Source organism: Lycium ferocissimum, chromosome 2 (assembly GCF_029784015.1).
Source record: "Lycium ferocissimum isolate CSIRO_LF1 chromosome 2, AGI_CSIRO_Lferr_CH_V1, whole genome shotgun sequence".
In the NCBI taxonomy this organism is placed as follows: domain Eukaryota; kingdom Viridiplantae; phylum Streptophyta; class Magnoliopsida; order Solanales; family Solanaceae; genus Lycium; species Lycium ferocissimum.
The window spans coordinates 69782522-69801064 of NC_081343.1; the positions used below are offsets into that span (position 1 = coordinate 69782522).

The 18543-nt window shown below is 36.3% G+C and overlaps 4 protein-coding genes across 9 annotated transcripts; 2 read left to right on the plus strand and 2 right to left on the minus strand.

Annotated features, from left to right (window-relative positions):
- Positions 1-894: 894 nt before the first annotated feature.
- On the plus strand, positions 895-7018 carry LOC132047188 (cyclic nucleotide-gated ion channel 18). 6 transcript variants are annotated; one of them, XM_059438131.1, is made up of 8 exons: positions 897-1100; positions 1417-1487; positions 1594-2118; positions 2720-2932; positions 3074-3387; positions 4333-4444; positions 5061-5297; positions 5939-7018. In XM_059438131.1, the coding sequence occupies exons 3-8, from the start codon at positions 1654-1656 to the stop codon at positions 6698-6700; spliced, it is 2103 nt and encodes a 700-aa protein (XP_059294114.1). In that variant the 5' UTR covers positions 897-1100; positions 1417-1487; positions 1594-1653; the 3' UTR covers positions 6701-7018. The 6 variants fall into 6 exon arrangements, with proteins under 6 accessions (XP_059294117.1, XP_059294114.1, XP_059294116.1 ...); XM_059438133.1 differs by having other exon boundaries at positions 1417-1481; XM_059438132.1 differs by lacking the exon at positions 1417-1487 and having other exon boundaries at positions 897-1207.
- Positions 7019-8274: 1256 nt separating this feature from the next.
- On the plus strand, positions 8275-12229 carry LOC132048386 (benzaldehyde dehydrogenase, mitochondrial-like). The gene is made up of 11 exons (XM_059439292.1): positions 8275-8453; positions 9088-9228; positions 9327-9469; positions 9955-10108; positions 10238-10467; positions 10565-10651; positions 10879-11052; positions 11133-11270; positions 11539-11676; positions 11766-11827; positions 11917-12229. Exons 1-11 carry the CDS (start codon positions 8393-8395, stop codon positions 12188-12190), a joined length of 1602 nt encoding a protein of 533 aa, XP_059295275.1. The 5' UTR covers positions 8275-8392; the 3' UTR covers positions 12191-12229.
- A 1106-nt stretch (positions 12230-13335) lies between these two features.
- LOC132047912 (RING-H2 finger protein ATL56-like) lies at positions 13336-13773 on the minus strand. Its single transcript, XM_059438885.1, has one exon. The coding sequence runs from the start codon at positions 13771-13773 to the stop codon at positions 13336-13338; it is 438 nt and encodes a 145-aa protein (XP_059294868.1).
- Positions 13774-14690: 917 nt separating this feature from the next.
- LOC132047189 (uncharacterized) lies at positions 14691-17668 on the minus strand. Its single transcript, XM_059438135.1, has 5 exons — positions 16895-17668; positions 16668-16774; positions 16407-16539; positions 16098-16292; positions 14691-15274 (listed from the first exon to the last, which is right to left on the minus strand). The coding sequence occupies exons 1-5, from the start codon at positions 17165-17167 to the stop codon at positions 14987-14989; spliced, it is 996 nt and encodes a 331-aa protein (XP_059294118.1). The 5' UTR covers positions 17168-17668; the 3' UTR covers positions 14691-14986.
- Between the last annotated feature and the right edge of the window lie 875 nt (positions 17669-18543).

Sequence of the window (18543 nt, forward strand, 5' to 3'; positions counted from 1 at the left end):
TGATATGAAAATATAAATTTATGTCCCCCAAAAAAGTTATTTATCATGAGGGACAAAAATTAAAGACTAGCACAAAATACATTTTTTTTGCGCGGATTGTCCTTCATACAGGCTGGTCTTTAAAGTTTGCCCTTACTTTTGATTTAATGAAAATTTGTGGCCAAAGTAACTTTATTCGTTGGTCTACGAAACTAGAGATTCTGGGCGATCCAACAGAGTTAAAAAAAAAAAATCATTAAGGCATAGTTTCTATGTCGGTCAAAGTTATACAGAAACTATGCTTTGTCCGTCATAGTACTGCAGAAATGAAGTTATCCGCATAACTTCATTTTTATAGAACTTATGCCAAACAAGACAAAACTATGCCTTGTGAAATCAGGTCATAGATCTGAATTTCTTTTTCTGTTTTTTGATGTTAAGGCTATCTTCAGCTATTTTTTTTGTTACTTAAAGGGCCGAAGGCCAAAAATTAAAGACCAGTGATTTGAGGGACAAAAATTGAAGACCACCCCAAGATAGGGATATTCGGGGTCATTTGCACTTTTGTCCCTTTTTGTGCTGGTCTTTAATTTTTAGCCTTCAAATGGACTTATGCCTAAAGGTGCATGGGTCTTTAGAAAGTCAGAACATGTTGTATCGGATTTCTTAAAGAACTTATGCCCCATCAGGCATAAGTTTCATTTGAAGGCCAAAAATTAAAGACGTGCAATTATCTCTTCGTGCGAATTGTCCCACAAATTAGGTACAGAAGTGCAAATGACCCAAAAGAAAACGAATCCAAATGGGGCGTGGCCCATTTCGTGCTTGCACCAGTAAGCCCATTTCAGTGTACGAATATATCCCCTCCCTAATTTCCCGCGTTCTTTCATGGATATACCATTTTTTTCCTCCTTATTCCATGGATATACAAATTTCCGAGATAGCCGGTTTTCCTCACAGAATTTTGAATGGAGTTAATGAAAGGAGCTTCAATCATCACTCATGCAACACTCAGCATTCATTCATTCTTTCTTATCCTTCTCCTTCCTTTCTAACCCTGATAAAATTCCCCATTCACATTATCATCACTCAGAGGTGGATCAACAATCTAAAATTAATAGGTGCAGGTCTTAATATTACATGCATTTATTTATTTAATTATTCTGTGTTTTGAATTTGTTTCCTGTTTTACAGAGATATTTGAATCCATAATTCAAATTTAATAGGTGTACGTATCGATATATATACATATTTAATTTTTGGAATTTGATTATTCTGTGTTTCTGATCCCTGTTATTATCTACTGTGTCTTGTACTTCGATTGACATACGGTTTTGTGGTAGTTATGTTATTTTTTCTTTTTCTATACTGCTGCTTTGTCATGCTTTATTTAGTAATTTTCCATGGCGTCGTTATTGCTGTTATTTCTTTTTCTAGACTGATGTGATTTGCTTTTCTTTGAGCCGATGGTCTTTCGGAAACAGCCTCTCTACCTCTACAAGGTAGGGGTAAGGTCTACGTACACACTACCCTCCTCAAATCCCACTTGTGTGATTACACTGGATGTGTTGTTGATTATTCTGTGTTTTTAATTAGTTTCCCTGTATTTTTTAGAGAGATATTTTGTCAAGATCTTCCGGAATCCGATTATGATATCGGACTCCGCGATGGAAGATGACTAGAATACTTGCAAAGCCGGCGTCCCAGCTCCGCCATTTCCAGCAATCCCTGAAGAAAAAATCAATAATCTCCTCTTCAACTGATCAGGTCGACGTGCTATGGAGTCGCCAAATTCTCGATCCAAACAGCGACATTGTAAATCGCTGGAACTATGTATTCCTCCTCACATGTCTCATCTCTCTTTTCATCGATCCTCTTTACTTCTACCTGCCTTTCGTCAGCAATAAAGCTTGTATGTCTACTGATGATGAAGCGGCCAGTCAGATTACTATCTATCGTTCTCTCACTGACTTATTTTACGTCCTACATATTCTCATGAAGTTTCGCACGGCTTTTGTCAATCCTAACTCTCGGGTTTTTGGCCGGGGTGAGCTTGTCATGGACCCTCGAGAAATTGCAAAGCAATATCTCAAGAATGATTTCTTGCTTGATTTGATGGCCGCTCTTCCTCTGCCTCAAGTGAGTATATTAAATCTGTATTTAATTGGACACAAAGTTTAATGTATGTCACTCACTCTGTCCCAAATTAGTTGTCATATTTTGCTTTGCGGAAGTCAATTTGACTAATCTTCAAAGCTAAATTGGATTAGATAAATCAATATTTTTCAATTAAAATCTAGATATTCAAAAACTATACGGAAAGTACTACAAGTTGCAGCCTTGCTCATGCCAATTTGATGAAACAATACGTATTAAAATGTTGGTCAAAGTTTACATGATTTGACTCTCAAAACTAATTTGGGACAGAGGAAGTAGTAGTTTACTTTATATATCATAATGGTAATTGTTAAATCAATAGGTAATATGTTACTGTTGTTTGTTTGGAAATCATCACAACTTGTTTAAAATTTGAATAGGTTAATGAATTTGAATTTTTGAAAGTTATAGAAATTCTATAGAAATAAAATGGTACTATCAAATATTTTTGGAACAGGTCATAATCAAAGAATGTTAGGAGAGAGTATGTTGCAATGTAAATTGTAACCACATAGCTTTTCTTAATCTTTTAATATTGCCATTATTCTTCTTGGTCATCACTTTGTCTCTTTACGACTTGCAGATTGTCATTCTGTATGTAATTCCCGCAACTAAAAAAACTGGATCTGGTCATTCCAAAGTTACTCTTGCCCTTATCGTTCTCATCCAATATGTGCCAAGGTTATTCGTTATTTTCCCGCTAAATCAGCAGATCATCAAAACTACAGGTTTTATTGCTAAAACAGCCTGGGCAGGAGCAGCTTACAATCTCCTCCTTTTCATGTTAGCTAGTCATGTAAACACTCATTCCCATCCCTTTCATTTCGTAACAACATACCTAACCAAAGCAAGATATTTGCTGGAATTATATTGGTGTCGAAGACACGGACAGAAATCACCTGATTTGAGAATTGTGCCTTTTCTTCTTTGTGTGTAGGTGGCGGGAGCTTCCTGGTACGTGACATCTATAGCAAGACAGTACTCTTGCTGGTCAAATGAATGTAGGAAGGAGCGTGATGCAGTTCCACCATGCGTGCCTGAATTTTTAGACTGTAGCAGTTTTACGGATAGTTATGTACGCGATTACTGGCGAAACAGCACGCAAGTTCTTGCAAAATGTGATGCTATAAATGATGAAGATTCTGGGTTTAAGTTTGGAATTTTCGCTGACGCCTTTACTAATGAAGTGGCTTCATCATCATTCATGGAGAAATATTTATACTGTCTTTGGTGGGGTCTAAGAAATTTGAGGTTTGCTTTCTTAAACTGCAAATTTGCTCTTCTTCATTCCTTCTTAGTTTTACATATTCAATGGTATTGCTGATTATATTGAAGGTTGGTGTCTCTAAAGTAATTCCCCCTTGTGGCTGTAACTGAAGAGACATTCGTCTTCTGATATATAACTGAAGAGACATTCGTCTTCTGATATACTCCTTCATTTTTTATTTATTTATATGACAGTATTTGACTAGTCAAGCAGTAATTTTAAGAAAGAAAGAAATACTATTTACACATACGCTAAACATAAGTGACATACCAATCCTTAGATGTTTTGGTCTTAGTGCCATGTCATTCCTATAATAAAAGAATCTAATTAAGGGTGATGTGGGAGCATCAGAATTGAAGGTATTCCATATATTGAAAGGTGTCAATCTTCTTGAAATGGAAATTGGGAAGAGTGTATTATAAAATGAAACCGAGGAAGTATATTATTTCACTTTAGCTGCTTTCAGGTACATTTTATACAAATTGATTGAATTTATGTAATCTAGTCTGGCTTTTAAAGGACTGAGTGTTTAGGTCTGCATCCTGAATATGGTCTGTCTGTTTGGTACCCGGTCTCTTATGTTTGGTTGATTCTTCAGGCAGCTAAGAATTGGTCTAGGATATAATAAATATTCACCATTGTCTCGGCTACTTAATTTTTGGCAAATACTTCCACTGCTATTAATCATTGTAAATGATAAAGTATGTTCCCTGCTACTTCATAGTGATCCTCCGAAGACTTTGTCTTGGATCGTGTATGACTACTCCATACAAAGTTAGAATGAAGAGTTTAGTCGTGTTGGATTACATAAATGATTTAATGAAAATGAATTTCTTGTTTCTTTTGTTGCTTAGGATACCATCAAATTTTTCTGATCTTTTTTGAGGTTAGAGAATCTTATATTTGTCTTTACAAATGTTGTCTTGCAGTTCATATGGGCAGAATTTGAATACTAGCACTTATATTGGCGAAACATTGTTCAGCATTTCCATAAGCATCATTGGTTTAGTTCTCTTTGCACAGCTAATTGGAAACATGCAGGTAAGATTTTGAGGATAATATTTGTCAGAATAGATCATTATTATCACCTTGTGCAGTTATCCGAAGGAATTTCATCATGGTTATATATACATGAATGATTATCAATACATGATATGTCAGACACCTATATGTTATAATTATTCACGTCTAGAGCAATGTTAAGCATGAAAACACTGTTGATAAGACATTGTTAATTTGTGATAATTGAGTTACATAATTTTGTGTGAAATACCAGCTAAATACCTTTAAGAGCTCCAATTTCATTTTTCAATTTAATATGCCTGCTATGTGCCATTACTCAAGATATGTTCCCTAAAATTCTCAAATTATAAGCAGCTTAGGTCCATCGGGATTAATAGTAACAACATCAACAACATACCCAGTATAATCCCACCAGGTGGGGTCTGGGGAGGGTAGAGTGTACGCACCCCTACCTTTTGATGGGTAGGATCTGGGTTGAGTTGGATACTGCGATATCTGTTCTCACATTATGCTTAGGTTAGTTTGTGATTGGTAAGGTTTGTTTAAAATTTGAGCTACCGTTTTCATTTGTTTAATGTAGTATAGGACATGCTTCTTTGTCCTTGATATACTTCTGAGTTTCTGCCTTTTCCAGACTTATCTGCAATCTATGACCGTAAAAATTGAGGAATGGAGAATTAGAAAAAGAGATATAGAAGAATGGATGAGGCACCGCCAGTTGCCTGAAGACTTGCAAGAACGTGTTCGCCGTTTTGATCAATGTAAATGGCTTGCTACAAGAGGAGTTAATGAAGAAGAGATCTTGCAATCTTTGCCTTTGGATCTTCGTCGTCAAATCCAAAGACACCTATGCCTTAATCTTGTTCGACGAGTATGTCTTTCTGGCACTACATATTTCATTGTTTTGCTTGACTCGTGCATTATATTGGAATATCATGACATATTGATGTATGCTGCATTCTTTTCTTCTTGAGACTGACGGGTTGGAAGTGTCTCAAGTAGAACTGTGTCCACTGGTTTCCAGGAAATCCTTTGTTCCTAAAAGTGGTATAGCTGATATAAACAGCATGTACCAACTTTCACATATCTTAATAAAATATTTGCTAACAAAAAACAATCATTGTTCAAAGATTATGACATTTGCATCAGCTCTCGTTGATGTCTGACGATAGAAGTATTTCCCATCAAAGTTGCCCTTGTCACTATGATCTTTAGATATATGGCATGGCCTGATAGTGTTATATATGGCGTTAAGTGAAATGCTTTTAGGAGGCAAACATAAAGAAGAAGAGCTGCAGACAGAAATATTGGCCACAAGTTGAAACAAAATGAAAGATTTGAGCAACAGAAATGCATAAGTAGTATTAGTGAATGATTAAATAAAAAGTTTTTATCTCTTCAATCATCAATTTAATCTTTGACTTGTGATGCACCTTACATTTTGTATTACACAGTAAATGCCTAAGCCAGCCACTTTTGTTTGCTAAACTTTAGAGATCCCAAAATCTGCAGGTTCCATTTTTTGAACAAATGGATGACCAGCTGCTTGATGCTATATGTGAACGCCTAGTCTCGTCCCTGAGCATAATGGGAACCTATGTTGTTCGAGAAGGTGATCCAGTGAATGAGATGTTCTTTATCATCAGGGGGCAACTAGAGAGTTCCACGACAAATGGGGGAAGATCTGGATTCTTCAATTCTACCACCCTTAGGCCTGGTGACTTCTGTGGTGAAGAATTACTGACTTGGGCATTACTGCCTAACTCAACTCAGTTGCCTTCTTCAACTCGAACTGTGAGAGCACTTTCTGAAGTTGAAGCATTTGCACTTCGAGCTGAAGACCTGAAATTTTTCGCTGTTCAATTTAAACGTCTTCACAGCAAGAAGCTACAGCATGCGTTTAGGTACTATTCTTATCAGTGGAGAACATGGGGTGCTTGCTTTATACAGGCTGCATGGAGAAGGTATAGGAAGAAAAAGATGGAAAACGAGTTGGCTCTACAAGAGAGCTATTATTATATGCAAGATCCTGACGGTGGAGGTAACTACGATGAGCAAAGTTATGAGGCTTTCGATGATGTTGGTCTTGAGCAGCAACCATTAGTAGACAGTGGTCGTAGTTCCCAACAACTTGGAGCTACAATTTTGGCCAAAAGATTTGCTGCTAATACGAGAAGAGGACTAGAACAGAAGATTCAGACGGCTGATTCTTCTTCCAGCTTAAAAATGCCCAAGTTGTTCAAGCCAGATGAGCCTGATTTTTCTACAGATTGAAGGCACTATCTTAGTTAGTTAGAACACCCTGCATTACTGAAAGGTACTAGTGGGTAATGACTAAGCTAGTAACCTTTTTTTATTTTTTGTAAATTTCCAGGAGCAATAGGCCTTTTGACAGTTTTGATTACAACATTCCTTTTTCAATCATGTGAAATACAACCTTCTTTTCTAGTTGATTGTGCCTAAAAATGTGCAGTTTCAAAAGTACATATTAAATTGTCAAATCTGTTTATGTAATTAGTTTTATGGGACAACTCCCCATCACCCAAAAAAAAGAAGGAAAAAAAGGGTTCCTGTTGTTTTATTAAAAAATAATTTCTCCTGTTTGTTTGGTAAAGTAAGAAGAAATATCGAGTGGAGTATGATCAAGCGAAAACTTTTCTTCACTTTTATTCTTGAGAGAAAAATGATGTGTCCCAAAAGAGAAACATAACTAGCAAAGTTTGAAACCGACAAAAAAAAAAAAATCGAAGAAGAAAAAAAGTTACACAAATAAATGGACTATGTTCTCTTTCACTTCCAAAAAAGGGACAAAAAACCTCAATCATTTTCCTCCAGTATTTTCATAAAGCACAGACTAGAAGGAATATGACAAGTAAACAAAAAGAAGAAGAAAAAAAGAAGCTAACAAAGGTTGACGGAAAAAAGAAAAAAGTCATACGTAAGGCAATTTTCCATTTCATAAGCATGTATTAGCTTTGTGTATTACTAATCTCTTCTTTGATACATTTTTTATAACCAATGTATAATTAATGCATAGCAAACCATGATATTAGCATGATCAAAGACAAAATTGCCCTTAAAGTCCCTCAAAGCTAAAGAATGTGGAAGATATTTTTATACAAATGTTTCTTTTAGAAATTATGCAATGCATATTATTTTTAATACACCACACTAAACAATGAATAAGAAATAATCTCAACATAACTAATTCCTACATTTCTAATACACTAAATCTATTCTGTATTATTATTATACACCCTACAAAATGATCCCTTATTGTACAAAGAAAACTTGAAGGGATAAGCTTGGGGTCGATTTTTAATGAATCAGCAAATAGAGAGGCTCTGTGCAATTGATGACGTGCAAGTAGTCCCACACACTACCCTCTGCATGCGCTCGCAATTGTTCTCAACTCATAACACCAGCAAATTTGTCTGTACACTCCCTCCGTCTCAATTTATATAATGTCGTTTGACTAAACATGAAATTTAAGAAATAAAAAATAATTTTTGAATCTTATGATCGAAAACAAGCCAAAGATATTTGGTGGTTATAAATTATCTCGTTAAGCGTAAAGATGAAATTTTCTGTTATATTATTTCAAATAAGATTATAAGAAAATGTGGCATTCTTTTTAGCCTGATTAAAAAAAATGTGGCATATAAATTGAGACAGAGAGTATATCCTATTCTATTCTCGGCTTCCGTTCTTTTCTTAACCCTGCAGTGCCAGTGGCAGAGCTACATTGTCCGTGACAAGTTTTGTCGAATTTAATTACTTTAATTCAACCCTGTATCTATCTTAGAAAATTCATTGAATATATTCAATGTACATTTTATTAATTATAACCCATTAATTTTAAAAGATTAGAATTCAAAATCTGTAAGCTTAAATCGTGACTCTGCCTATATTAAGTTCTCCCATCTCCATCTCCTCTCTACTAAGTATTCTCTTACCGCCAGCTGCATGGCTATGGCTACTCAACGGCTCTTTTCTCTGCTTCATTCCTCCTTTCTTCGCTCGTCAAGTATATAACTACCTCTTTACCTTTGTTTATGTACAAAATAATTTTGATGCATATTCTTCATTAATATTCCCTCCGTTTGATTCTAGTCTCTCACATATATATATATATATATATATATATATATATATATATATATATATATATCAGTATAAATAATTTTGACTGATACAATAATTTAATCAGTTATAATGAGTTATCTGTCTTATTTTCCAGATGATTATTCTCACTGCTTCATATATAATGGGTTGGATAGTAACGAGTAGTTACGATTTAAGTGACCTGTCTATTTTACCAGTTAGTTTACAGAAGTCAAACCCTTGATCTTATGTGATTTCTTCGGCTAAACAAGTTTGAGAAAGAAAATTTTAGCGCGTAATCTAAATATATACTTCTATGATATACCAAAAGTACATTATTAGACTATTTTTTAATCATCAGTAGTCCTTCACTAATAAGAACAATTATTTTCTCCTGGTTTTTTTGGAGTCTTGATGATTGAACAAGCTAACTGTGTTTTGATATTAGTCCGCCTGATTTATTTGAGACTTTAATGTTTTCAGATACTTTTTTATTTTATTCTGATTTTCTTGAAATGAGAGCTACTAATTATAGGTTTTACAATTTCAATCTAAAGGTAAATCCCCCAAGTACTGGAAAAATGGTATCAAAAGGTTTTGCAGCAGCGCCATGGTGCATGAAGAACCTATCACTCCACCTGTTGATGTTAAATACAATCAGCTTCTCATTAATGGACAGTTTATTGATGCAGCCTCAGGTTGACCTTTAATTACATCCCTCAAGAATCTTTCATTTTGTATGTTATTATAAACATGTTATGGACTTAAAAGTGTAACATGGAGAGTATGTCTTCAGGAAAGACGTTTCCTACATTTGACCCTCGAACAGGGGAGACCATTACTATGGTTGCGGAGGCTGACACTGAAGATGTCAACCGTGCAGTCTCTGCTGCCCGTAAAGCGTTTGATGAAGGACCGTGGCCTAAAATGACTGCTTATGTAAGCGTACACACAATAACTGAGCCTTCTTTATCTTTCCATATATTCTTCCTTGCTCCCAGGCAGATTCGGAATTTAAACTTGATGTGTTCAACCTTTAAGGTTCTTACCACTGAACGCATTGATTATTGAAACTATGGGCTTAGAATTTAATGTTGGGCAAGTTACACATTTGGCTCGTTGGCCAAAAATAATTACGTTTGCTAGCCAAATATACAAAAAAATATACACGACTATTATGTAACAGAAATGTATATTTTATGTATATTACATTAATATATAAAAATTATACATTGGCTGACTGTTATTTTGGTGGGCGACTATTTTTGCAAATTTATCTTTGACAATATTTTCTGAAATTTTAGTAATTTTTCACATATCAAATGGATGGTCCATCAGCCTCTCCGACAGTTGCTGCTTGTTTAAATGCCTTGTGTTACTTAAGCATGTATCATAATTTGTTTGATTCACCAATCTTTTTCCAGGAAAGATCATGTATAATGTTGCGGTTTGCCGATTTGCTTGAGAAGCACAGTGATGAACTTGCAGCACTTGAAACTTGGGATAACGGAAAGCCTTATGAACAAGCTGCAAATGAAGAAATACCGATGCTCATACGGCTTTTCAGATACTATGCTGGTTATTAAAAATTAAAAAATGGCTTTATGTTTCCTGTTGACAGTTTAATAACCACTTATTGTATATCCAGTGACGTTTTTGAATCACCTGAATGCTTTTCTAAATTTTCTGCTTACACTCTTTTTTCAGGTTGGGCTGATAAAATTCATGGCCTTACAGCTCCTGCTGACAGTTTGCACCATGTTCAGACCTTGCATGAACCGATTGGTGTTGCAGGGCAGATAATACCTTGGAATTTTCCACTACTAATGTTCGCTTGGAAAGTTGGCCCTGCACTTGCTTGTGGTAACACAGTTGTATTAAAACCTGCAGAACAGACACCACTCTCTGCCCTGTATGTGTCAAAATTATTCCATGAGGTATGTACCTGACTGGCAGGGGCGGTTCAATAGAATTTGTGGCTTAACGCCAAATTCTCCACTTGAAGCGTTATTTGTGCTTGACTCCATCTAACAGGTTGGACTTCCCCCTGGAGTCTTGAATGTTATTCCTGGATTCGGTAGTGTAGGTGCAGCTCTTGCCAGTCATATGGATGTCGATAAGGTATTTTCTGAGCTTTGCCTTTAGTTCCTGAAATTACACAAAGGACTTATGCCTATAATATACTACTAACAGATTTCCAATTAGGAAGCTACAGAATAAAAGTCTCTTGTTTCTTGTGATAAACCTACATGACAATCCTTTTTTTTTTTTTTTTTTTCAATTTTATTTACTTATCTGTGATGCCTAAATGCAATGTATCTCTACATCACTCAATTTGGTGTCTACAGCTTGCTTTTACAGGATCCACAGAAACTGGTAAGTCTGTACTAAGTGCAGCTGCAGAGAGCAACCTAAAGCCAGTGACATTGGAGCTCGGAGGAAAATCTCCTTTCATCATTTGTGAAGATGCAGACATTGATAAAGCTGTTGAGTTGGCTCATTCTGCCGTTTTCTTTAATCAGGTAGCAAAGTTTTCCACCCTCGAAAAATTGCAACCTCTGGTGCTTGCTCAGGAATGAAAATAATTTTCAAGTATCTGCAGGGACAATGTTGCTGTGCTGGATCACGGACATTTGTACATGAAAGAGTATATGATGAATTTGTGGAGAAAGCCAAGGCCCGAGCTTTAAAACGTGTAGTTGGAGACCCTTTCAAGAAGGGAGTTGAACAAGGTCCCCAGGTACAATTCTTCTTGAAATTGTAGCAAAGGAAAATAGTAATTGCTGACTTTAATTTACATCTGCAAAGTAATTGTACCCAGTGGTGGAGCCCCCTATGTCTAAGGGTAGTAAATTGAAACCCCTTCTTCGGAAAATATACTTCATCAATAGGTCAACTTATGGTGAATCCCCTTGGTTTTTTCATGTGTTCAGTTCTTTATATTTTGAATTCTCTTAGTGAAATCTTGGATCCACCGATTGTAACATGACTTTTTTGTGTGTCAATAGATTGATAACGAGCAATTTGAGAAGATCCTTAAGTACATAAAGTCTGGTACTGAAAGCGGGGCTACTCTCGAGTCTGGAGGGGAAAAATTGGGTTCCAAGGGATTCTATGTCCAACCTACTGTCTTCTCAAATGTCGAGGTACAACTACCATTGCCCATAGGATATATCCATACGTAAGGTGAAAATAACGAATACGGTAATGATGACATTATTTTTCATCTATTTAGGATACCATGCTGATTGCCAAAGATGAGATATTTGGACCAGTGCAGTCCCTCTTGAAATTCAAGTGAGATTACATTTCATATTTTACGTTAATTTTCTACCTGTGCTTGTATTTCGGTTATTAATTTCTGAACCTGACCTTGAAACAAATAGGGATGTTGAAGAGGTCATTCGAAGGGCAAACTCGTCACATTATGGATTGGCGGCGGGTGTTTTTACACAGAACATAGATGCGGCAAACAGAATATCTCGAGCCCTTCGAGTAGGGACAGTGTGGGTTAACTGCTTTAACATATTTGATGCTGCCATTCCTTTTGGTGGTTATAAGATGAGTGGACATGGAAGAGAAAAGGGAGTCTACAGCCTTAATAACTACTTGCAAGTCAAAGCTGTTGTTACCCCTCTGAAGGATCCAGCATGGCTGTAGTTTTTTTCCCCTTGTTTGTGATGATGCCTTTGATGTGTGTGTGTACACACACACACACACACACACACACACATATATATATATATATATATATATATATATATGTGTGTGTGTTTTCTTGTGTATACTTTTGCTGACTTGATACAACATGCTATATTGTTTTTTTTGTTGCTTAGTTCTGTGCTGGCCCTGGAACAATATTACAACAGGTATACACTTGAATAATAGACAGCTTTTCCTTTCCTTGTCAATTGTCTATGCTAATAGAATGCTATTTTGCCATTCATTTTGACTTCTATATTGTGTCTCAATCATCTCATGATTGGCTCATAATACTCAAGACAAAAACACAAGAATGACAATAGCACTTCGATAGACTGACAATATAATAAAATTGTATATTATCAAGCCATTTGAAATATAACTACAAAATAATTTTCTGTAATAAGTTATTCTGAAATATAAAATAGACAACTTGCTATAACATGCTAAAATACATTCATACTTAAAAATTACTACTAGTATATATATATATATAAGTAAATCCTTTAGAAAGTAACCTTTTTATCTACAAAATGATATAGAGTTCCCTCCGATGTATAATTTTACATCTATCCTTTAGAATTTGCCAATTCTAATTCTTTTAATGAATACTTGTGTGTACAAGTAATAAGATACCATGGCCCAAAGAAATGATTGAAGGTACGTTAGTAGCCATCGGCGTCGGGAAGTCAACGCTCTCCTAAGAGGATTTTTCGTGTTTGTTATTTTTTGTAATAAATACGCTGTTTATAAACGAAATATTGACAATAGTAGAACAAATTTAACTCAAATTTGAATTCACCCAAATTCATCATTATTCATCTTGCTACTCTTTTCCACATAGCTCACAACTCAGTACAATATTATAGTCTTAGCGAAGCACCAATTTTGTCCGAGTTCTGGACACCCACGACTGAACATATGATGCGTGATCAATATAATGTGGGGCTCAACATCGGATACACCAAAAATTATAAAGATAAGCCTGGCTTTGACAATGGGCGAAGAAAATGGACCTTGGACCTAATTGGCCTCTCAATCAACAAGGGACACTTAAAACGTACCAAATGGACTTTTGTATAGGTCGATCGAATCGCTCTCAACTAATTAGAACAGCCCCTTAGAACATTAGCGCTAGCCCTGCAAATTGGACAAAAGGGGGACTTCAAGAGCCACAAGTCTATGCATTCAGCATGAAAACTATGGTTGCATTGAGGCAATGGTCTGCACTTGTCACCCACCTTGAGATTATCCAAACAAATTGCACAGTCCACTGAACTACTACTACCCTTCTCTTTGGCTTGAAAATCAAAGCAAGGAAGCTTTTCTATATCCTCTTGGGACATGCTGTTGCTCCCAAAATTGCCTCTCTCTCCCATATTAATGTTGTCGGTTCTTCCTCTGAAATTCCTCAATATTACACAGATATGAATCAGGACTAGAACTCCGACAAAAACAAGTAGCAATATCACTGATATCACGATTGCCATGACTATAACCCGTGTAAACCGCGTGGCAATGCCCAGTTCATGGTTCTTCATTTTAAGTTAAAACCTTTGGAGAAACTCATGTTCTATATAGGATGGGAAAAATTAATAAAGTACGTCTCGAAGGATGAAATGAAGAATCAAGATGAGAGATTTACGTACACACTGGCTCCGATCCTTAGGTCCAAGAGAAATGGATTGGGAGCAAAAGATGCTAGGATTGTAATTACCAATGGTCATTTTCTGCTTCTTCTGCTTCATCTTATGCTTTCTTTCTATCTTCTTCTTTTTTTAAGGATTGAGATGAACTTCTACATAAAATATACTACTAGACATTAGTCTTATTCACTTTCGGACGGCATAGGTAGCTGACCCGTAACGTTGTCTGTTTTCAACTTGTAATAGTTTAATGTTTTGTGGGGCTAGAGTTGACTTAACCTGTAAAGTTTGTTGAACACAAGCAAATATTTTAGTTGCTGCTTTGCTGAAGTGACTGACAGTGTTGATGAAGGTACAGAAAAGACAAAGTACCAACTTTCATCTTCAAAACCATTTCTTCAATTACGTGGGTAGTTTGGGTGAAAGACCTGGATGTTCCAAATCTTATTTTAGTTGTTGGCCGTCACACAGTGGATGATCCTCTTGCCTAAAGCCTCCATCACCTCAACGAGGAGAAGTGCTACGAATCTATCACGTTTGTTCAAACAGAGCTTCCCTTTGTATAGGGGATAGAAAGTTCACAAGTATAACTTTATACATCATGAAATTAAAAAACCTGAAGACCGCGGACAAAGAAAATCTACAAATCTATTAGGAGGAATGATCCAACACAAGATGCTACCAAAGAGATCACCAGACAATCATTAGAACGAAGCGGTAGATGAAATCTCGCAACTCCAAAACAATATATTAACAGGAAAACTAACATATCATAGCAAACAATGTCAATTTTGCCATTATGAAAACTTCCCTTGACTTCACAATATTGCGTTTTGCTCTTCAACCATTAACATACCACGGGAAACAATGAACGAGAACAATTACACGTATACTGCATCCTGGAAAAAAGCATTCATGAACGACTTTCAGTATAATGCAAATGTAATCTAAACCATATCTTCAAGACACTATAAAATCTATAGCTCTATATATGGTCTAACTGCCTCGCAAACACCTCAAACCTTTCATAGTATATACAGGTATAAGAAACCAAACCAAAAAATGGGAACGGACAAAGATGAACTATAGCTCATTACTTGCACAAATACTATGAACCTAAAACAATACCCTCCCTAGTGAGATTGGTTACACGAAGAACTGCTTGAGCACTCAAAGGCGAGAGCTTTGATTGACAGAAATGCTCCCAGGAAATTGTTTCTGGGTCTTCATCACTCACTGCCGTTGGGGTAACGCTGGGTGCTTTTTCATAGATATTTTGCAGTTCTAACAACAGTGTACGAGCAGCCTCCCTTGACTCAGGAAGCTGATCACTGAGCTGAGATGCAGCTATTTGGATCAAGTTTTCAATTCCATACGCTTTGATTCCCGCTACTCCCTGCAAAGAATGAAACTCTGTTAATAAAGACCACATCTAGTAGTAAAAAGGAAATTAGGCAAACACCTAGAAAACAAAACTAAGAACAAGACAAAGTTTATTCCTCTTTCATATTTCAGTGATATGATCATACATGAAAAGACACAAATGTCTGATAAAATGTTTCCCATGCTGAGTATCCACTAAGCTGTAAAAATAAATAAACCACCACGAGGGGATTGACTAATGAAAGCGGCTAATTATAGCAAATTAAAAATGTATTGGTGAAACAATGTAAAAATTCCTTGGCAATATTTAACCATGATTATTAAGCAATATACTCAAAAGACTGAAATTGTTACCTAGTCATTCCCTTAACCAGTAAAATTATTACTCCCTCCGTCCCAATTTATATGAGGGAGTTTGACTGGGCACAAAGTTTAAGAAAGAAAGGAATACTTTTGAATCTTGTGGTCTAAAACAAGAGAGAAATTTTGGTGGCTAGTCATTTCATTAAGGGTAAAATGAGAATTTTAGAGTTAAATTTTTGCTAACTATAGAAAGTTGACATTCTTTTTCGGACTGACTAAAAGAGAAAGAGCATCATATAAATTGGAACGCAAGGAGTATTAAAACACTCTTAAGAAGTTTTTCCTCCTTGAGCTGATTTGCATCTAGATATTGCCAACAAAACATAGCCAAGGGCAGGATCTTAGCAAGCAGATAAACAAACAAACTGGGCAAATAATGAATAGCAGGACTAAATTGTAAGAACGAAAAGAGTAACTAAAATTCACAGGGTGCATGTCAGAAGAAAAGAGATTTCAGAACTTAGAACTCTCACCAGACGTGGTACACTTCGAGAAAAGCAGCTTGAAGCTTTTGCTCGAATTCGAGGATTTCTGTGTTTCAGATTTGGTTGCAGCTTCGGTAACAACAGTGATGGAGAAACCCATGTTGTCATAGCTATTAGAGCTTTTTCAGCTGCCTCACATACAAATCGCTTGTCTTGTGAAGATTTCAGAAGAAGTTGTACAAGCTAAGCAAGGAGACAGTCACGTCATGAGCACAACGATAAGGTAAAATTCACATAAGAGAAAATATCTTGCCAAGGCATTCACAAGTCACAAATGAGAAGAATAACTAAAGTTACCAGTGGATCCATTGAGTCAACTACGTTGTCACAGTATGCTTTGAAAATGTCAGCTGATGCCATAATAGCAGTTTTACAAACAGCACTTCTTGGATTTTTCAAAGATTTCACAATAAGGGAGATTACATTTCCCCTGCTCATTTTAAGTAGCAAACATCAGATAAAACAAAAGGAAAGCATATAAAAAGATGTGTCTAAACAGCTAGAACATCATCATCAAACATCTTTAAGGTTATATCCTAGGTGACAAATTAGACTTACAACATATGAACCATGGCTTCTTTGTGAAATAGGGACAGACGCCGAACATCATTGAGAGTCTCACACACTAAAACCCAGTCCTTGGACTCTAGCCCAGTCAACAGTGTCTACAAATGAAAAAGGAGAGGCAAAGACATTGAAATGAGACTTGTGTAACCAATATAAAGAGGGCAAACAGATATACAAAATACTACAATGCAACATCAAACTATTTCAGGAATCATTACCTTAAGGCTTGTGTCAACATCTTCTACATCATTCAAATTCTCAGACTCTATGTATTCTACTTCTGCAACCACCTCTGCCCCAGTTTTCACCGTGCAGTCTCCATTAAGGACAGGTTCAACCAGTAAGGCAGGCTTTTCTCTTTCCTTCTCTTTATGATTTTTATCAATACTCTCAACCCCTGTAACCGGGACACTCCCGTTACTGGATATTTCAATGTTCTTCCCAGCTTCAGGTAGTGCAATGAGATCTCTAGCAGCTTCCTCAGACATCATATAGGGATTTAGCTTCTGAAACACCAGCAGTGGAGGGGGTTATTATGAGCCAAGTCAGCAATGCACTTAAGCAATCATTTCTCATGGAATAGAAGAGGAGAAAGCAACATAATAAACAGATATCTGAACTCTAGGGATTTTAGAACTAACTTTTGGACCTCAACAATGCTTTCTCATATTTTTGGTCACTCGAGTAACTTTTTTCTTTTTTTCCCCAACATCCCTTGACTAATTGGCATAACAAGGCTTTGTCGTCCTGTTGAAGATTTTGTTTACAGTAGTAGATGGAAGATATTCTCAATCATCTCACAAGGCTTCAATCAGAATTGAAAATTTTCATAGAGGAACAGTATGCTAGTGACAATACGGCTACTAAAGCTTCTATTCAAGAATTGAAGTTGAAATAAAAACCCGGCTAAGTTGTCCCAAGGAGATAGTTGAATAGTTTAGGCATAGAAGTATCGACCTGAAGATTCCAGGTACAAAATACCAGCTATAACACCTGGAATGAACCGTTCAGCTTTAGTGTAGAAGGCTACCCTGTGGATTAGTCAAGGTACCTAAGCTGGCACGACACCACATTAATCACTGAATAAATAAAGAAAATGAAAAGACAATCTAAGTTGTCCATGTTTCTGAATCTTCACACGTATATTCACTATTTTATTAAAAACACCCCAAGGGATTGCTCACATGTCCAACTGTAAGAAAAAGGGTTAATAGTTGGAAAAATCCATGAAACACCTATGACTGGGGACTAGAACCGCAAGATATTATGGTCAGGCAAAAAGTTGCAAGACACCCTATAATCCAAGAACCCAAAACATCATTTTCTTATGGCCCTTGAGGATTTCAATAGTAGGGCCTGACCTAAGCATAAGAACTTGAATTGAGTCCCATCATGCAAAACTTACCAAGATCTAGCACTATATATATCATGTCTCTTTTTTAATAATGTAAATATTGGTGAACACCTGGCAATAGTAACAGTATATAAATTTGCTTCTAATAGTACCTTCAGCGTCACATTCCCTGTCTCTTTTGTTAATCTCTAATAGGTGCTTGTGTTTTATTGCAACAACAACAACAACAAACCCAGTATAATCCCACAAAGTGGGGTCTGGGGAGGGTAGAGTGTATGCACACCTTACCCCTACCATGGGAGGTAGAGAGGCTGTTTCCTATAGACCCTCGGCTCAAAGAAAGAAAGAAAGGTAAACCAAATTAGTCTGGAAAAACAAATAATAGAAGTGAAGAAGCCAATGCAAAATACTAAATAAAACATGACAAAGCAGTGGGAAAATGGAACAATGACGTACTACCACCAACTCATGACAATCGAAGTACCCGGCACAACAGATAATAACAGAAATTAA

Excerpts from the sequence above, each read along its gene's own strand:
- LOC132047188 (XM_059438132.1), top strand. The coding sequence starts at position 1,654 with ATGACTAGAATACTTGCAAAGCCGGCGTCCCAGCTCCGCCATTTCCAG. Across the intron at positions 2,119-2,719 it reads CCGCTCTTCCTCTGCCTCAA|ATTGTCATTCTGTATGTAAT; the intron begins GTGAGTATATTA and ends TACGACTTGCAG. Across the intron at positions 5,298-5,938 it reads GCCTTAATCTTGTTCGACGA|GTTCCATTTTTTGAACAAAT; the intron begins GTATGTCTTTCT and ends CAAAATCTGCAG.
- LOC132048386 (XM_059439292.1), top strand. The coding sequence starts at position 8,393 with ATGGCTATGGCTACTCAACGGCTCTTTTCTCTGCTTCATTCCTCCTTT. Across the intron at positions 10,652-10,878 it reads GTCATATGGATGTCGATAAG|CTTGCTTTTACAGGATCCAC; the intron begins GTATTTTCTGAG and ends TGGTGTCTACAG. Across the intron at positions 11,828-11,916 it reads CAGTCCCTCTTGAAATTCAA|GGATGTTGAAGAGGTCATTC; the intron begins GTGAGATTACAT and ends TGAAACAAATAG.
- LOC132047912 (XM_059438885.1), bottom strand. The coding sequence starts at position 13,773 with ATGAAGAACCATGAACTGGGCATTGCCACGCGGTTTACACGGGTTATA.
- LOC132047189 (XM_059438135.1), bottom strand. The coding sequence starts at position 17,167 with ATGATGTCTGAGGAAGCTGCTAGAGATCTCATTGCACTACCTGAAGCT. Across the intron at positions 16,775-16,894 it reads ATGTTGACACAAGCCTTAAG|ACACTGTTGACTGGGCTAGA; the intron begins GTAATGATTCCT and ends TTTCATTTGTAG. Across the intron at positions 16,540-16,667 it reads GAAGCCATGGTTCATATGTT|GGGAAATGTAATCTCCCTTA; the intron begins GTAAGTCTAATT and ends TAAAATGAGCAG.